The following is a 16,085-nucleotide window of genomic DNA, read 5'->3' on the forward strand; positions in this document are numbered from 1 at the left end:
AATGGGTTCATCAGACCAGTGTGTGTCCAGTGGAAACCTCGTATGAATCTGATCTCAGGTCAGAATGGGTTAACTACAAACTGCGTTTTGGGATTCAAAATGCACCCTATTTTAATCTCTGTCCGTGTGTGTGTGTGTGTGTGTGTGTGTGTGTGTGTGTGTGTGTGTGTGTGTGTGTGTGTGTGTGTGTGTTCCCTCCTCAGCCCAAGCCCACCTGCATGGTCCAGCCCATGACGCACGCGCCCCCCGCCAGCGGCGGCGGGGTCGGCGGCGAGCGCCTCCTCCACCGCGAGGACGAGGAGGAGAAGAAGGTGTGTCTGCCCGGCTTCACGGGCCTCGTCAACCTGGGGAACACCTGCTTCATGAACAGCGTCATCCAGTCTCTGTCCAACACCCGGGAGCTCAGGGACTACTTCCACGGTCAGTGTATCAACCAACCATAGACCATAGAACCAACCACTGTTGTTTTTGGCAGATTTTAAAGAGTTAAGTCTTAAAAAGACCAAAGAGTGGCCACACACACTGATAGCCAAAGTGCCGATTATTTATTAGGATGCAGAGTATAGGAACCAACATTTCGGCAGATGCCTTCTTCAGGGTGATTTTAGTTCTATTACTATTACTTCAATAGTTTTCATTTAGTTTCAGTCACATTTTAGTCACCCGGAATGTGAAGTTAGTCGACTAAATATCATGAGATTTTAGTCGACCAAATCTAAGGTGATTTATAGTCGACAAAAATGTGTTTTCCGGCGGGGCCTTGATGCCGTCGTAATGGCTGATTTGACACTTTCTGAAAACGGCAGATCTACAAACTCACAACGTGTCAACGCTGCGACGCGTTGTGAGCTTAATGTTGACGTCAGGCTTAAATGGGTTACTGGTGTCTTGTGACTGTGTGTCCTGTCCTTGGATGTGACTGTGTGTCCTGTCCTTGGATGTGACTGTGTGTCCTGTCCTTGGATGTGACTGTGTGTCCTGTCCTTGGATGTGACTGTGTGTCCTGTCCTTGGATGTGACTGTGTGTCCTGTCCTTGGATGTGACTGTGTGTCCTGTCCTTGGATGTGACTGTGTGTCCTGTCCTTGGATGTGACTGTGTGTCCTGTCCTTGGATGTGACTGTGTGTCCTGTCCTTGCAGTGTGTAACCTAATGTGTGTCCTGTCCTTACAGTGTGTAACCTAATGTGTGTCCTGTCCTTACAGTGTGTAACCTAATGTGTGTCCTGTCCTTACAGTGTGTAACCTACTGTGTGTCCAGCCCTTACAGTGTGTAACCTACTGTGTGTCCTGTCCTTACAGTGTGTAACCTAATGTGTGTCCTGTCCTTACAGTGTGTAACCTACTGTGCGTCCTCTCCTTGCAGTGTGTAACCTAATGTGTGTCCTCTCCTTACAGTGTGTAACCTAATGTCCTCTCCTTGCAGACCGGGCCTTCGAGGCAGAGATCAACTGTAACAACCCTCTGGGAACAGGAGGCCGGCTGGCCATCGGCTTCGCCGTGCTGCTCAGGGCTCTGTGGAAGGGGACGCACCACGCCTTCCAGCCCTCCAAACTCAAGGTGGGACAAAACGGCTCTGTAGTTTGGAACAGGGATGTCCCGAATACTGATACCAGTGTCGTGATTTCATGTTGTGTTTATAGCTATCTACCGGTAGCTACAGTATATATCTGGTGTTGTGTTTATAGCAGACTCCTCACTGAAATGTGCACTTGCAGTTTGGTCAACTCCAAAGCAAACTCCACATGATGCCCCAACATTATATTTACCTGCCATAGTGTCAACATAGTGTCAACCTGTGTCAGATCGGTGGTTAGACTGGCATATTCGCCCATACCGATATGACCCGATATGACAAATAAGGGCCGATCCGATACTTTTCCAGATAGTTTGGAACATTATGCAACGGGAATGAATGGGCTCTTTGCAGTACACACCATTTGTTGTGTTACTAAGTGATACTAAATGAAGGAACAACGTATTTTCAGATGGGGGACGGCGGGCCAATTACATATCACTTTTTTGGGGTCGTTTGAGAACCACTGTTTTTTCAGAAAACTGTCTTGATTTAGAAGATTTTTTTTAGAATTTGGTGTTAGTCCTAAATGGGTGAATGTACGTCTTTGTTCCTCCATGTGTCCTCTGTCGGACCACCTCTACAGGCCATCGTGGCCAGCAAGGCCAGTCAGTTAATGTCTCTGTCCTCCATGTGTCTCTGTCTGTCTCTCTCTGTCTGTAAGGCCAGTCAGTTAATGTCTCTGTCCTCCATGTGTCTCTCTGTCTCCCCCTACAGGCCATCGTGGCCTCTAAGGCCAGCCAGTTCACGGGCTACGCGCAGCACGACGCCCAGGAGTTCATGGCCTTCCTGCTGGACGGTCTCCACGAGGACCTGAACCGCATCCAGAACAAGCCCTACACGGAGACCGTGGACTCGGACGGACGGCTGGACGAGGTGGGGAACAAGTCATTATAGTTGGTTAAAACCCATTCTGGACGCGAACCAGAATGGTGGGCAACTTTGACGATGGAGAGGGCCACTATATTTCCACATTAATTCCAGAGGGCCACATTGCATATTACTGTCGTAGCAAAAATAATTCCAATTCAAAAATATATTTTTGAATTGGAATCCTGAAATGTAACCTTTTTATTTAATGCATTTAGTTTTATATTATGTTAACTTTACAAACTAAATCCAAACACACAAAGACAATAACATCTAAATACTACTAAGCTACTAATATAGACTGAAGTAATTAAAGCATGTTAAATTTAGTTTAATTAAAGCATGTTTGGAATTATAGCAGCTGAAATCAATAACATATATCAGTATTCCAATATTAACTTGAGGGCCACATTAACCCATTTTGGGGCGGGGAACCCCTTTTGGTGTTTCAAGCATTATTTTATACTTTATCTATTGAAAAATAGCAGATCTACAACCTCGTAGCGCGGCACCGAGTGCCGCGCTACGAGGTTGTAGGTCTGCTATTTTTCTTTTTATCGTGGAAATGAGTGTTTGAATATATTCTTTCAGAGCGAACGTTTTTAACTCAAATCTTTGCTTCATGGAGGGGGGGGTCCCTCCCTTGAACTACATGTTTTCAGATGGGGGTCGGAGGCCAATTAAGCAATATTACACAAGAGTGATGCGGTCAGGAACGAGACGGAGTCGAGTTCTGCAAGCATTACTGAAGTGGCAATAATCACGTTAACCCACACCCTCGAGTGTAATATTGCAATTCTACCACAGTTACCCTTAAAACTAAGAATATATATTTTTAATGACAGATGTAGTCACTACGACCACAAATGTCCCAAGAAACTAGCTAGCCTAGCCACCGAGTTTGCTATAGCGCTCTGGGAAAACAGAGCAGCTGAATTATTTGTTTTTGATTAGGTGGTGAACGGTGCTGGTTTAACCACCGGCTATAGAAGGCTGTTTCAACCAATCGGATTGCTTCCTCGAAACGACCTGTGGTAGAATTACATATATTTGTTGGGGGTCCTTGACATGAAGATGGTTGAGCACAGCTGACCATGGCTGCGTCCGAATTGCTAGGGTTGTTCCCTACTCCCTATCCCCCATACGGGGATCCAGACTCTAGTGGACTCTATAGTGATGATTTGGGACAATACTCCCTGTATGGGGAGCACCGACTCTGACGTCAATATCGATAGAGGGCGCTGTAGTTCCGCGGGTTCATGTACTTTTTATTTGCATGAAATCCCCATTAGGTTTTTTCAGATCGCCTCATAAAGAACTGTTTGAAAAATAAACAAATCATCCCGGCCGTTTCACTCATTTGGATATGAAGAATCAACTGACTACAAGAAACCAATCAAAACGCTGCTGCTGAATTTCTGCTAGGAACAGACTGTATCAAATAAGTGACTGCAGGCTGTCACCTCCCTGCAAGGACAGTTTGTAAAGTTATTTTTAAATTCATGAATGAATAAAGAAAAAATAGGTTAATGAAAATATGTTTGCAGGCATTTAGGCCTATATATCTATGATAAAAAGGTTATTTTAAAATCATAGGCCCATAACAATGGGCCTATGATTATTATCAATAAATTAATATTAGGCTATATCCATTATCCAGCAATATGAAAACAGTGCACAACCTTGACAATATATGAAAATATCAGCAGCATGATTGATTAACCACATGAACCCCCGCTAATCCTGGGGCGGGGGGGATAGGCCTACCAAAAATAGCCGATCTATAAGCAACGCGCGACGTCCGTGTTGTGAGCTTGTATACTTTTACTTGGGTACTTTTGGTAAAGAATTACCAAAAGTAGCCGATCTACAAGCTCTGCTCACAATACGGACGTTTGGTGTTAACAGAAACAGCAGTCCAACAAATTACTGCCTACACAATGAAGTTTTAATGCATTTATCATTTGTGATAAAGAATCTCACAAATATATTCTACAGCAAGCAACTGATTCCTCTCCTAACGTCATGCGCTGGGCCTGGGTGATACAATGAATCAGATTAGTAATACTATTGCAAATGAGTAGATTTATTATAAATAAAATAAAACCATTTCAAATAAATGCACAGATCATTTGTCTCGAGATCTGTAGCTTCGAGATCCGCCAGGGAAGAAAAGAGGGGAAAACGAAAGTTTAAAAAGTACATTTGTGTTGATTTCTTTCGCTGGTTCAACTTCTGCCTCTTCTGAGTTGGAGCGCAATGAGCGCATGCATGCAGAAGCAGCGCACGTGCGCAAACGCGTGCATGTGCGCTCAAGAGCGAGCTTGCACAATGCATTATGGGGCAGATTTGCTTCGCTGTGTTTTTGTAGTGACCATCGGATGCTCCCTACAATTCCCGGTGCATTGTGGGATACTTCAGTCCACTACGTTAGGGTGCAAAAATGCTCACTACATATTCGGACACTATAACAAAATGGCGGAACCTCAAAGTAGTGCACTATATGGGGCATAGGGAATGATTTCGGACGCAGCCAATGACATAGAAACATAGGGTTTTTTCCTGAAAACAGTTTTTAGAAGAATAGTTATTTAGAATGTGAGGGATTTGACCTGTTCTCCAGGTGGTGGTGGCGGAGGAGGCGTGTGTTATAGAATGTGACTGTTCTCATTGGTCCAGGTGGTGGCCGAGGAGGCGTGTGTTATAGAATGTGACTGTTCTCATTGGTCCAGGTGGTGGCGGAGGAGGCGTGTGTTATAGAATGTGACTGTTCTCATTGGTCCAGGTGGTGGCCGAGGAGGCGTGGCAGAGGCACAAGATGAGGAACGACTCCTTCATAGTGGATCTCTTCCAGGGACAGTTCAAATCCAAGCTGGTCTGCCCCATGTGCTCCAAGGTAACGCACGCACACACACACACACACACACACAGGCACGCACGCATGCACACAGGCACGCACGCACGCACACACACGCATGCACACAGGCTCACACACAGGCACGCACACAGGCACGCACACACACAGGCACACACACACACAGGCACGCACGCACGCACGCACACAGGCACGCACACAGGCACGCACACAGGCCCACAGGCACGCACACACACATACACACATGAACACACACACACTAGTGTTGATTTTGACAGCTATTTCTGAATATCCTACGATTTTAGTCGACTAAATGTACAGTTGATTTTGTCGACTAACTACATGAATGTGTGTTTGGCGGGCTTTGATGGAGTCGTACACGCCCTGCTTTTACACAGCTTGTAGATCAGCTATTTTCAGAGTGCAACCAAACGCAAAATTATCTCTTCTCTACTAGTCTCCCCCCCCCCCTCCCCCTTAACATTTTAGTCTAGTTATTATTTGTTTTCATTCAGTATATTTAGTCTTTAGTTTAAGTCATCATAGCTTAGTTTTAATTTCGTCAGTGAAAAAATGCACACACACACGCATGCACGACGTGCGTAGTGTACTTACCGGCAGCTTCCTCCTTCCTGTCTCCCCAGGTGTCCATCACCTTCGACCCCTTCCTCTACCTGCCCGTCCCGCTGCCCCAGAAGCAGAAGGTTCTGACCGTCTTCTACTTTGCCAAAGAGCCTCACAAGAAGCCCATCAAGGTGAGAGGAGGGTATTGGGTATCATCAGCCTTTTTTAAGGGACAATGAATACCCCGGATGTTAGCTCATGGATAGCCTCGGTACCCAGGCTTCTATGTCCTTTAATACCTCATGATGTTAGCTCATGGATAGCCTCGTTACCCAGGCTTCTATGTCCTTTAATACCTCATGATGTTAGCTCATGGATAGCCTCGTTACCCAGGCTTTTATGTCCTTTTGCATTCGGCTCAAAAATGAAAGCCTGGGGGAACTAGACACATTCCCTGGTCTAGGGGTGTGTGTGTGTGTGTTTGTGTTGTATTATACTGTGATGTATTTATTTTCTCTGTGAAATAGATCTCCCTGGGTCTGACATAAAGTATTGATTGTGTTTTCAGTTCCTGGTCAGCGTGAGCAAGGACAACTCCAGCACAGCGGAGGTGCTAGACTCCATCTCCAGGAGCGTTCGGGTCAAACCAGAGAACCTCAGGCTGGCCGAGGTAAGACGCCGCCTCGCTGTAGGACAAAAGAGTTAATGATGGCAGGTTTAATTGTTTCCTCACTGACTTCGTGTCAACCCATTTAAGACCTGGAACGCATCTGTGTCACCTTATAGCTTTTCACCAGCTGTTGGAAAAATAGCAGATCTACAAGCTCATAGCGCGGCTCCGCTATGAGCTTTGCAGATGATTTGAAAAAAACTTGGCGCAAAATCTTTGAATATATATATTCTTTCCCAGCAGCCGTTTTGTTTTTGCTTCTGGGGGTGGTCCCTGGTACAAATAATTTCTTTGCTTCTGGGGGTGGTCCCTGGTACAAATCATTTCTTTGCTTCTGGGGGTGGTCCCTGGTACAAATCATTTCTTTGCTTCTGGGGGTGGTCCCTGGTACAAATCATTTCTTTGCTTCTGGGGGTGGTCCCTGGTACAAATCATTTCTTTGCTTCTGGGGGTGGTCCCTGGTACAAATCATTCCTTTGCTTCTGGGGGTGGTCCCTGGTACAAATCATTCCTTTGCTTCTGGGGGTGGTCCCTGGTACAAATCATTCCTTTGCTTCTGGGGGTGGTCCCTGGTACAAATAATTTCTTTGCTTCTGGGGGTGGTCCCTGGTACAAATAATTTCTTTGCTTCTGGGGGTGGTCCCTGGTACAAATCATTTCTTTGCTTCTGGGGGTGGTCCCTGGTACAAATCATTTTTAGCCCGGATACATATAATTCTGGCGGTCCTTGACATTAAAAAGTTTGAGCACCACTGATATAGAAACATGGGTTTCTATTCAGACAACCTGTCAGGATGTAGAACATCTAGTAGAATCTGGTCTCAGGTCTTCATGGGGGTCTCAGGTCTTAACGGGGGTCTTCATGGGGGCTCAGGTCTTCACGGGGGTCTCAGGTCTTTAACGGGGGTCTCCTCTCTACTTGCCCCCCAGGTGTTGAAGAGCCGCTTCCAGCGCGTCTTCCTGCCGTGTCACTCCCTGGACACGGTGTCGTCCTCCGACGTGCTGTTCTGCTTCGAGGTTCTGTCCAAAGAACTGGCCAAGGAGAGGGTGGTGGTTCTCAGGGTCCAACAGGTAAGAACTGGCCAAGGAGAGGGTGGTGGTTCTCAGGGTCCAACAGGTAAGAACTGGCCAAGGAGAGGGTGGTGGTTAGGGTTAGGGGGTTGAATTAGGTGGCGTGAATTAGGTCCTAATTTTTCAATAAATGATAGGAGTAAATGGGTTAATGTGTGTGTGTGTGTGTGTGTGTGTTGCAGAGGCTCCAGGTCCCCAGTCTCCCCATCACTAAGTGCGCAGCCTGTATGAAACCTCCTCTGTCTGACGAAGATAAGATGAAGCGCTGCACGCGCTGCTACCGCGTGGGCTACTGCAACCAGTGAGTCCAACCGCCAAGCAACGTGTACACATGGAACCAAAGACAATCATGGAACAACATATTTTGGTCAAATACATATAATTTTTTGCGGGTCCTTGACATGAAATAGTTTGAGAACCACTGACCTAGGCTAGGATCATGAGGTTTTTCTGAAAAATGTCAGGATTTAGAAGACATTTAATAGAACCATTTTGGGTGAGAACCTTTAAGCATGTTATGCTATTTAAAAATTGCAGATCTACAAGGTAGAAAAATCGTGAAAATGTGGCACACATCTTTGAATATATGTTCTTTCAGAACGAATGTTTTGTAACTCAAATATTGGCTTCTGGGAGGGTTCCTGGAACAGCATATTTTCAGATGGGGGTCGGCGGCCAATTACATATAATTCCTGGGGTCCTTGACATGAAATATTGAGCACCACTGATATAGAAATATTTCAGAAAACTCTCAGGATTTAGAAGACAGGATTTAAATTTCAACGTCAGGCCTAGACAGGTTAATGTCCACTCTCCTCCTCCTCCTCAGTGTGTGTCAGAGGAACCTCCTTTAATGTCCTCCTCCTCATCCTCCTCCTCCTCCTCAGAGTGTGTCTTTAATGTCCTCCTCCTCCTCCTCAGAGTGTGTCTTTAATGTCCTCCTCCTCCTCAGAGTGTGTCTTTAATGTCCTCCTCCTCCTCCTCCTCAGAGTGTGTCTTTAATGTCCTCCTCCTCAGAGTGTGTCTTTAATGTCCTCCTCCTCCTCAGAGTGTGTCTTTAATGTCCTCCTCCTCCTCCTCAGTGTGTCTTTAATGTCCTCCTCCTCCTCAGTGTCTTTAATGTCCTCCTCCTCCTCCTCAGAGTGTGTCTTTAATGTCGTCCTCCTCCTCCTCCTCAGAGTGTGTCTTTAATGTCCTCCTCCTCAGAGTGTGTCTTTAATGTCCTCCTCCTCCTCAGAGTGTGTCTTTAATGTCCTCCTCCTCAGAGTGTGTCTTTAATGTCCTCCTCCTCCTCCTCCTCAGAGTGTGTCTTTAATGTCCTCCTCCTCCTCAGAGTGTGTCTTTAATGTCCTCCTCCTCCTCAGAGTGTGTCTTTAATGTCCTCCTCCTCCTCAGAGTGTGTCTTTAATGTCCTCCTCCTCCTCAGAGTGTGTCTTTAATGTCCTCCTCCTCCTCAGAGTGTGTCTTTAATGTCCTCCTCCTCCTCAGAGTGTGTCTTTAATGTCCTCCTCCTCCTCAGAGTGTGTCAGAGGAACCACTGGCCCCTCCATAAGGGCCTGTGTCGACTCCTTTAATGTCCTCCTCCTCCTCCTCAGTGTCTTTAATGTCCTCCTCCTCCTCCTCAGTGTCTTTAATGTCCTCCTCCTCCTCCTCAGTGTCTTTAATGTCCTCCTCCTCCTCCTCAGAGTGTCTTTAATGTCCTCCTCCTCCTCCTCAGTGTCTTTAATGTCCTCCTCCTCCTCCTCAGAGTGTCTTTAATGTCCTCCTCCTCCTCCTCAGTGTCTTTAATGTCCTCCTCCTCCTCCTCAGTGTCTTTAATGTCCTCCTCCTCCTCCTCCTCAGTGTCTTTAATGTCCTCCTCCTCCTCCTCAGAGTGTCTTTAATGTCCTCCTCCTCCTCCTCCTCAGAGTGTCTTTAATGTCCTCCTCCTCAGAGTGTCTTTAATGTCCTCCTCCTCCTCCTCCTCCTCAGTGTCTTTAATGTCCTCCTCCTCCTCAGTGTCTTTAATGTCCTCCTCCTCCTCAGAGTGTGTCAGAGGAACCACTGGCCCCTCCATAAGGGCCTGTGTCGACCCAACTCGGAGCACGTGGGGCTGCCCTTCCTGGTCAGCGTGCCCGAGTCCCGCCTCACGTACGCCCGCCTCACCCAGCTGCTGGAGGGTTACTCCAGGTACGGTATACCACTAATATAGTTTTAGTTATAATAATTAGTTATTAATTTGTGTGTGTGTGTGTGTGTGTGTGTGTGTGTGTGTGTGTGTGTGTGTGTGTGTGTGTGTGTGTGTGTGTGTGTGTGTGTGTGTGTGTGTGTGTGTGTGTGTGTGTGTGTGTGTGTGTGTGTGTGTGTGTGTGTGTGTGTGTGTGTGTGTGTGTGTGTGTGAATAGGTTGGCACAGTCTATGTGACTTCATCCATGTCATCACTGTCTCTCCGTAGGTTTTCAGTCTAATACACAGATTAAAATAGGGTGCATCCCAAAACAAAGACCTCTGCATCCACGGGATGCACTACTGTACTGTTTTTCTTCCTCTACATTAATACAACCATATGAAATGGTTATATTAGTTACAGTAAATGCCGCAATTTGTAAAAAGAAAATGGCAAAATATGACGTGGTTGAAGTGGGACTCTGGGACTAACTTCTAAAAGACCATCCCTGCATCCCTTGACTCATTACACTGTAAACCTATTTACATCACTGCTAACATATTATCACTAATATAGTATTAGTCTTGTTGTGAATAAGAATGATTTAGGCCATGCCAGTCCTCTGTGTGTGTGTGTGTGTGTGTGTGTGTGTGTGTGTGTGTGTGTGTCTGTGTGTGTGTGTGTCAGAATAGCTTGGCACTAGTCGATGTGACTTCATCCACACGTCATGTCTGTCTCTCCGTAGGTTTTCAGTCAACGTGTTCCAGCCTCCCTTCCAGTCCGGCAGGTCCTCCCCGGAGACGTCGCAGTGCCGGACGGACCTCCCGATGTCTGAGGGCCTGGGGCCAGGGGGGGACGAGACCCTGGAGCCCGGAGACGAGACCCTGGGGCCGGTGGGGGACGAGACCCTGGGGCCAGTGGGGGACGAGGAGGCCGTAGGCGGTACCAGCGCTGCTGTGGGAGCGGAGGGCTCGGACCCGGGCCTGGGCCCGTCTCTGGTGGCTGAGTCTGTCCTCCCTCCAGAACCCTCCTCCGCCTCCTCCTCCTCCTCCTCCCAGACCTCTCTCACCACCACCAAGACCACGGATTCAGGGTTTTCGGAACCTCCTCCCACGTCGTCGACCCCCTCCTCCTCCTCCTCCTCCTCCTCCCTGGACCCCCTGGCAGAGAAGGAGACGTCCTGTGAGAAGGCGGTGCGGCCAGAAGGTACAGGAGAAAACCACCAAACGCCCCAACGCCGACCTCAACGTCTCTGCCGTTTCATTTCACATCTCACTTCAGCTTTGAACTCCTGAGTCATTTCCATTACCACTCAACCAGTGGTTCCGGGGACCACCAGTGGTCCTCGATGGGATTCCTGGTGGTCCCCGAGCTAAATGATTTGAACCAAATGGACCCTAGATCTTTAACTCTTAAGAGAGCTTAAAATGAAACCAAATGGTTTCATTTGTACGCTCTCAAGAGTTAAATTATTGTTAAAGGACCACTTCACCACTTTTCAACCTATCTTCATATAATAGGTCCTCACTAATAATCATGATAAAATGGCGCGATTCTTTTCTACTCTGTCTGTCTCATAGGAGGGCAGTTCAGAAACCGTCTTCCAGTGACATCATCGATGGGGAATACAAGCTAATAAAAACTGCAGGCTTTCTAGTCCTGAAAAGTTGCAATGCGAAAATGGAAGCCATCGTTCTCACAATAATGAAAATCTAAACATTTTTGTAAAAAACTCTTGTTTAAAAAAAATAATCTGCCTAATGATGATGTCACTGGAAGACGGTTTCTAAACTGCCCACAGCCCTCCTATGAGACACAGACCGAGTAGAAAAAAGTTGTGCCATTGTATCATGATTATTAGTGAGGACCTACAGTATTATATGAAGATAGGTTGAAAAGTGGTGGAGTGGTCCTTTAAGCATCTGCATTTCTTAATTTACAAGAAGTCTACACAATTAGAGAATGTAGAAGAATTTTTATTTTCAATATTTTGGATCAATGTTTGCCCGTTGACTCCTAATGGCACCAACGTCAATACAGCAGAGGCTAAATGCCATCAAATGGCTCAAATGCAGAATAGATATGGACCTTGATATGAAAGTGGTTGAATACCAATGCTCTATCGTCTACGTCTACCTTGCATTTCCTCACCCCTCTGTTTTGTTTTTTCTTTTTTTAGCTGCAGTGACGGGGTACCAGCAACCCAGCGAGGCGGCCTCTGGTCACGCCTGTCAGTTCTACATCTCCGTGCTGGACTCCAACAGCAAGGAACAGAAAGTGGAAGAGAAAGGTATTATATAGTTATTGGATCGAAAAGACTTGACAGGATGTTGTGGATGAAGTTTCACGTTTCCAGTTTATATAAGGAAAAAAAGCATTACAAGAAAAGGAACGTTATGAACGTATCACTGCATAAGAGGTTTCTCTCGGCTAGTCTGGTCGTTAGCTCGTATCTCGTCTCACAAACAAACAAAAAAGAGTGGCTCCTTCACCGGGTATCCGGTGCTAGCATAAAAGGCATTATGGGAAATGCAGTTCCAGCAAAACCCCGTAAAAGAATATAGCAACAGAAACAGCTATTCTAACTTAATTCAAATCTTTTTAACTGTCTTTTAAGTCTTTGTAAACTGTAAATAATAATACTATGAAATAAACATCTTTATAAACATTATGAAATGAAATGTGAAATATGAATAACTATAATATTCCAAAAAGTTACAACAAGGTAGAAAAAAGGCCGAGTCCACCTCACTGTCGATTCATTTTTTTATTATACGTGTACCCTGTGAAGTTCTTCATTAGCCTTCTGAAAATGTACAGGTCCATTTGTGCACTTCCTGGGTTAGTTTGATTGAAGAATTTTGAATTTGACCGACTAAGAAATCACAAGGTACAAAATACCTTTTTGAAAAGCCAATAGGCTACAATTGAAGTTTATAGTACATGGATTCTATGTCCTTTAAATATAATCTAACCATGCTGGCAGTTTGATGGTTGTACATCAAAAGCATCTGTGCATTGTATCTGTAAATATTTGTAGATTTTATTAAAATAAAATAAAAAGCACACTGTCCGTTCACCACGCCAAGGTTATAATAGTTTTGGATTTCATTATAATTTAGTTTTAGTTAGTTTTGGCTCTTTTTTTAGTTAGTTTTATTTAGTTTTTAGAGCGGGTTTGCTAGTTTTAGTTGACAAATAGATAAATAAGTCAGATGCAGGATTTAAAAGAGCCAAAGTATTGTGTAAAAATAAACTAAAAAAAAAAAGATACATTTTGCCAAATGAATTGTCAAAAAACGAAAACTAATGACATCATTGTCTTATCATTTCAGTTAGTTTTGTAAACACACAATTCATTTTGTTATCATTTTTTCTTTTCGAAAATTCATTCTCGCCCTGATGAAGACCAGTTAACCCATTCTGTACGGGAACCCGTTTTGGTGTTGGCATCATGTTATGCTTTAGCTATTTAAAAACAGCAGATCTACAAGCTCGTAGCGCGCCACCGAGTGGCGCACTACGAGCTTGTAGGTCTGCTATTTTTGAAAAATTGAAGAACGACTGACATTTTTCAGAATCTGATCTCAGGTCAGAATGGGTTAATGGTCGAAACATGTTGGCTGTTGCCTTTTTCAGTTACTATATATAATAACCCCCCCCTCTCAGAGGACGTGCTGCTGGCCGAGCTGTCCGAGGACGCCACCCTGGAGCTGGTGTGGAAGAACAACGAGCGGCTGAAGGAGTACGTCCTGGTGCGCTCCAAGGAGCTGGAGTCTGACGAGGACCAGGGCTCTCTGAGCGAGACGGCCCGCGCCGGGCACTTCACCCTGGAGCAGTGTCTCAACCTCTTCACCAGGCCGGAGGTCCTGGCCCCAGAGGAGGCATGGTAAAGGACCTGATGTATTACTGCATGTGGCCCCAGAGGAGGCATGGTAAAGGACCTGTAGTATGTGGCCCCAGAGAGGAGACTTTGTTAGTTTCCCAGAAGGGCAATTAGGTTTACAGCAAGAGTAGTGGTTTAAAACATACAAACAATACAAACGATACAGGACAACAACAGACATGAGACACCATAGCATAAACGGAGGTCCGTGCGCATCTAGTGCAAGTATAGGATGGTGTATGAAGTATAGCATGGTAAAGGATCTGATAGATCGCTGCAATTAAATATATATATTTTTTCCTTCAGCGATCCTAGACGGGTTTTGCACATGCGCACTGCCGTTGACTTCCTTGTTTACGGTCCGACTAAAGTGTGTCTTCACTTTACATCTATGGTGTTCTCCTTGGTTTAAATCTATGGTACTCTCCTTGGTTTACTTTAAATCTATGGTGCTCTCCATGGTTTTAAATCTATGGTGCTCTCCTTGGTTTAAATCTATGGTGCTTTCCTTGGTTTAAATCTATGGTGCTTTCCTTGGTTTAAATCTATGGTGCTCTCCTTGGTTTAAATCTATGGTGCTCTCCTTGGTTTACTTTAAATCTATGGTGCTCTCCTTGGTTTAAATCTATGGTGCTCTCCTTGGTTTAAATCTATGGTGCTTTCCTTGGTTTAAATCTATGGTGCTCTCCTTGGTTTAAATCTATGGTGCTCTCCTTGGTTTACTTTAAATCTATGGTGCTCTCCTTGGTTTACTTTAAATCTATGGTGCTCTCCTTGGTTTCGCGACAAATTGCAGCTCCAGCAAGCATTTTGACTGACTGCATTTGCACAATGTTTCCCCACATCCCCAAACTAATCTAATGTTTAGTTGGTCTTAATGAGCTGGTGTCTAATTTGCGGTGTGTGTGTGTGTGTGTGTGTGTGTGCTGCGTGTGTGTGTGTTCTCCATGGTTCTTAAGGTACTGTCCAAAGTGCCAGCAGCACCGTGAGGCCTCCAAGCAGCTGCTCCTGTGGCGTCTGCCCAACGTTCTGATCATTCAGCTCAAACGCTTCTCCTTCAGGAGCTTCATCTGGAGAGACAAGATCAACGACATGGTGGACTTCCCCGTCAGGTACCGCACGCACGCAACCATGCACGCACGCACACATGGACGCACACACGCACCCACCCACGCACGCACACATGGACGCACCCACCCACGCACGCACGTTAGGGCATTCACTTCTAGTCATAGTTGTTTAACTACCCATTATGTAAAAAAAACTAAACGCTGCGGTAACGTCGTATGACTTTTGACTCTTGTCTCTGTCCTCGTGGCCTCGTCTTGACTCTGTCTCTGTCCCCGTGGACGTCGTCTTCCAGTCTTTTGACTCTGTCTCTGTCCTCGTGGACGTCGTCTTCCAGGAACCTGGACCTGAGCAAGTTCTGCATCGGCCAGAAGGACGAGCTGCAGCACCCGCCCATCTACGACCTGTACGCCGTCATCAACCACTACGGCGGCATGATCGGAGGACACTACACGGCCTACGCACGCACGCCCAGTGACAAGAACAGCCAGCGCAGCGACGTGGGTGAGTCTGGCCTCCCTTTAGAACAGAGACGTGGGTGAGTCTGGCCTCCCTTTAGAACAGAGACGAGGGTGAGTCTGGCCTCCTCCCTTTAGAACAGCCAGCACAGAGACGAGGGTGAGTCTGGCCTCCCTTTAGAACAGCCAGCACAGAGACGAGGGTGAGTCTGGCCTCCCTTTAGAACAGAGACGAGGGTGAGTCTGGCCTCCCTTTAGAACAGAGACGAGGGTGAGTCTGGCCTCCCTTTAGAACAGAGACGTGGGTGAGTCTGGCCTCCCTTTAGAACAGAGACGTGGGTGAGTCTGGCCTCCCTTTAGAACAGAGACGTGGGTGAGTCTGGCCTCCTCCCTTTAGAACAGAGACGTGGGTGAGTCTGGCCTCTCCTTTAGAACAGAGACGTGGGTGAGTCTGGCCTCCCTTTAGAACAGAGACGTGGGTGAGTCTGGCCTCTCCTTTAGAACAGAGACGTGGGTGAGTCTGGCCTCCCTTTAGAACAGAGACGTGGGTGAGTCTGGCCTCTCCTTTAGAACAGAGACGTGGGTGAGTCTGGCCTCCCTTTAGAACAGAGACGTGGGTGAGTCTGGCCTCCCTTTAGAACAGAGACGTGGGTGAGTCTGGCCTCCTCCCTTTAGAACAGAGACGTGGGTGAGTCTGGCCTCTCCTTTAGAACAGACACGTGGGTGAGTCTGGCCTCCCTTTAGAACAGAGACGAGGGTGAGTCTGGCCTCCCTTTAGAACAGAGACGAGGGTGAGTCTGGCCTCCCTTTAGAACAGAGACGAGGGTGAGTCTGGCCTCCCTTTAGAACAGAGACGTGGGTGAGTCTGGCCTCCCTTTAGAACAGAGACGTGGGTGAGTCTGG

The 16,085-nt window shown here is 46.4% G+C and overlaps 1 protein-coding gene across 7 annotated transcripts in view; it reads left to right on the forward strand.

The window, feature by feature from the left end:
* Positions 1-16,085, forward strand: part of usp19 (ubiquitin specific peptidase 19) — a 62,835-nt gene that overhangs the window by 35,995 nt on the left and 10,755 nt on the right. For all 7 annotated transcript variants that reach the window (XM_080762765.1, XM_080762761.1, XM_080762762.1 and 4 more), the window contains 14 exons: positions 204-420; positions 1,425-1,558; positions 2,292-2,450; positions 5,230-5,340; positions 5,964-6,074; positions 6,452-6,553; positions 7,484-7,624; positions 7,807-7,925; positions 9,650-9,793; positions 10,516-10,976; positions 11,950-12,060; positions 13,440-13,659; positions 14,616-14,768; positions 15,062-15,228. In XM_080762765.1, coding sequence (XP_080618891.1) covers positions 204-420; positions 1,425-1,558; positions 2,292-2,450; positions 5,230-5,340; positions 5,964-6,074; positions 6,452-6,553; positions 7,484-7,624; positions 7,807-7,925; positions 9,650-9,793; positions 10,516-10,976; positions 11,950-12,060; positions 13,440-13,659; positions 14,616-14,768; positions 15,062-15,228 — 2,350 coding nt within the window. The remainder of the gene's footprint in view (positions 1-203; positions 421-1,424; positions 1,559-2,291; positions 2,451-5,229; positions 5,341-5,963; positions 6,075-6,451; positions 6,554-7,483; positions 7,625-7,806; positions 7,926-9,649; positions 9,794-10,515; positions 10,977-11,949; positions 12,061-13,439; positions 13,660-14,615; positions 14,769-15,061; positions 15,229-16,085) is intronic.

Source organism: Protomyctophum bolini (genome assembly GCF_963924005.1).
Source record: "Protomyctophum bolini genome assembly, chromosome: 5".
NCBI classification, from domain to species: domain Eukaryota; kingdom Metazoa; phylum Chordata; class Actinopteri; order Myctophiformes; family Myctophidae; genus Protomyctophum; species Protomyctophum bolini.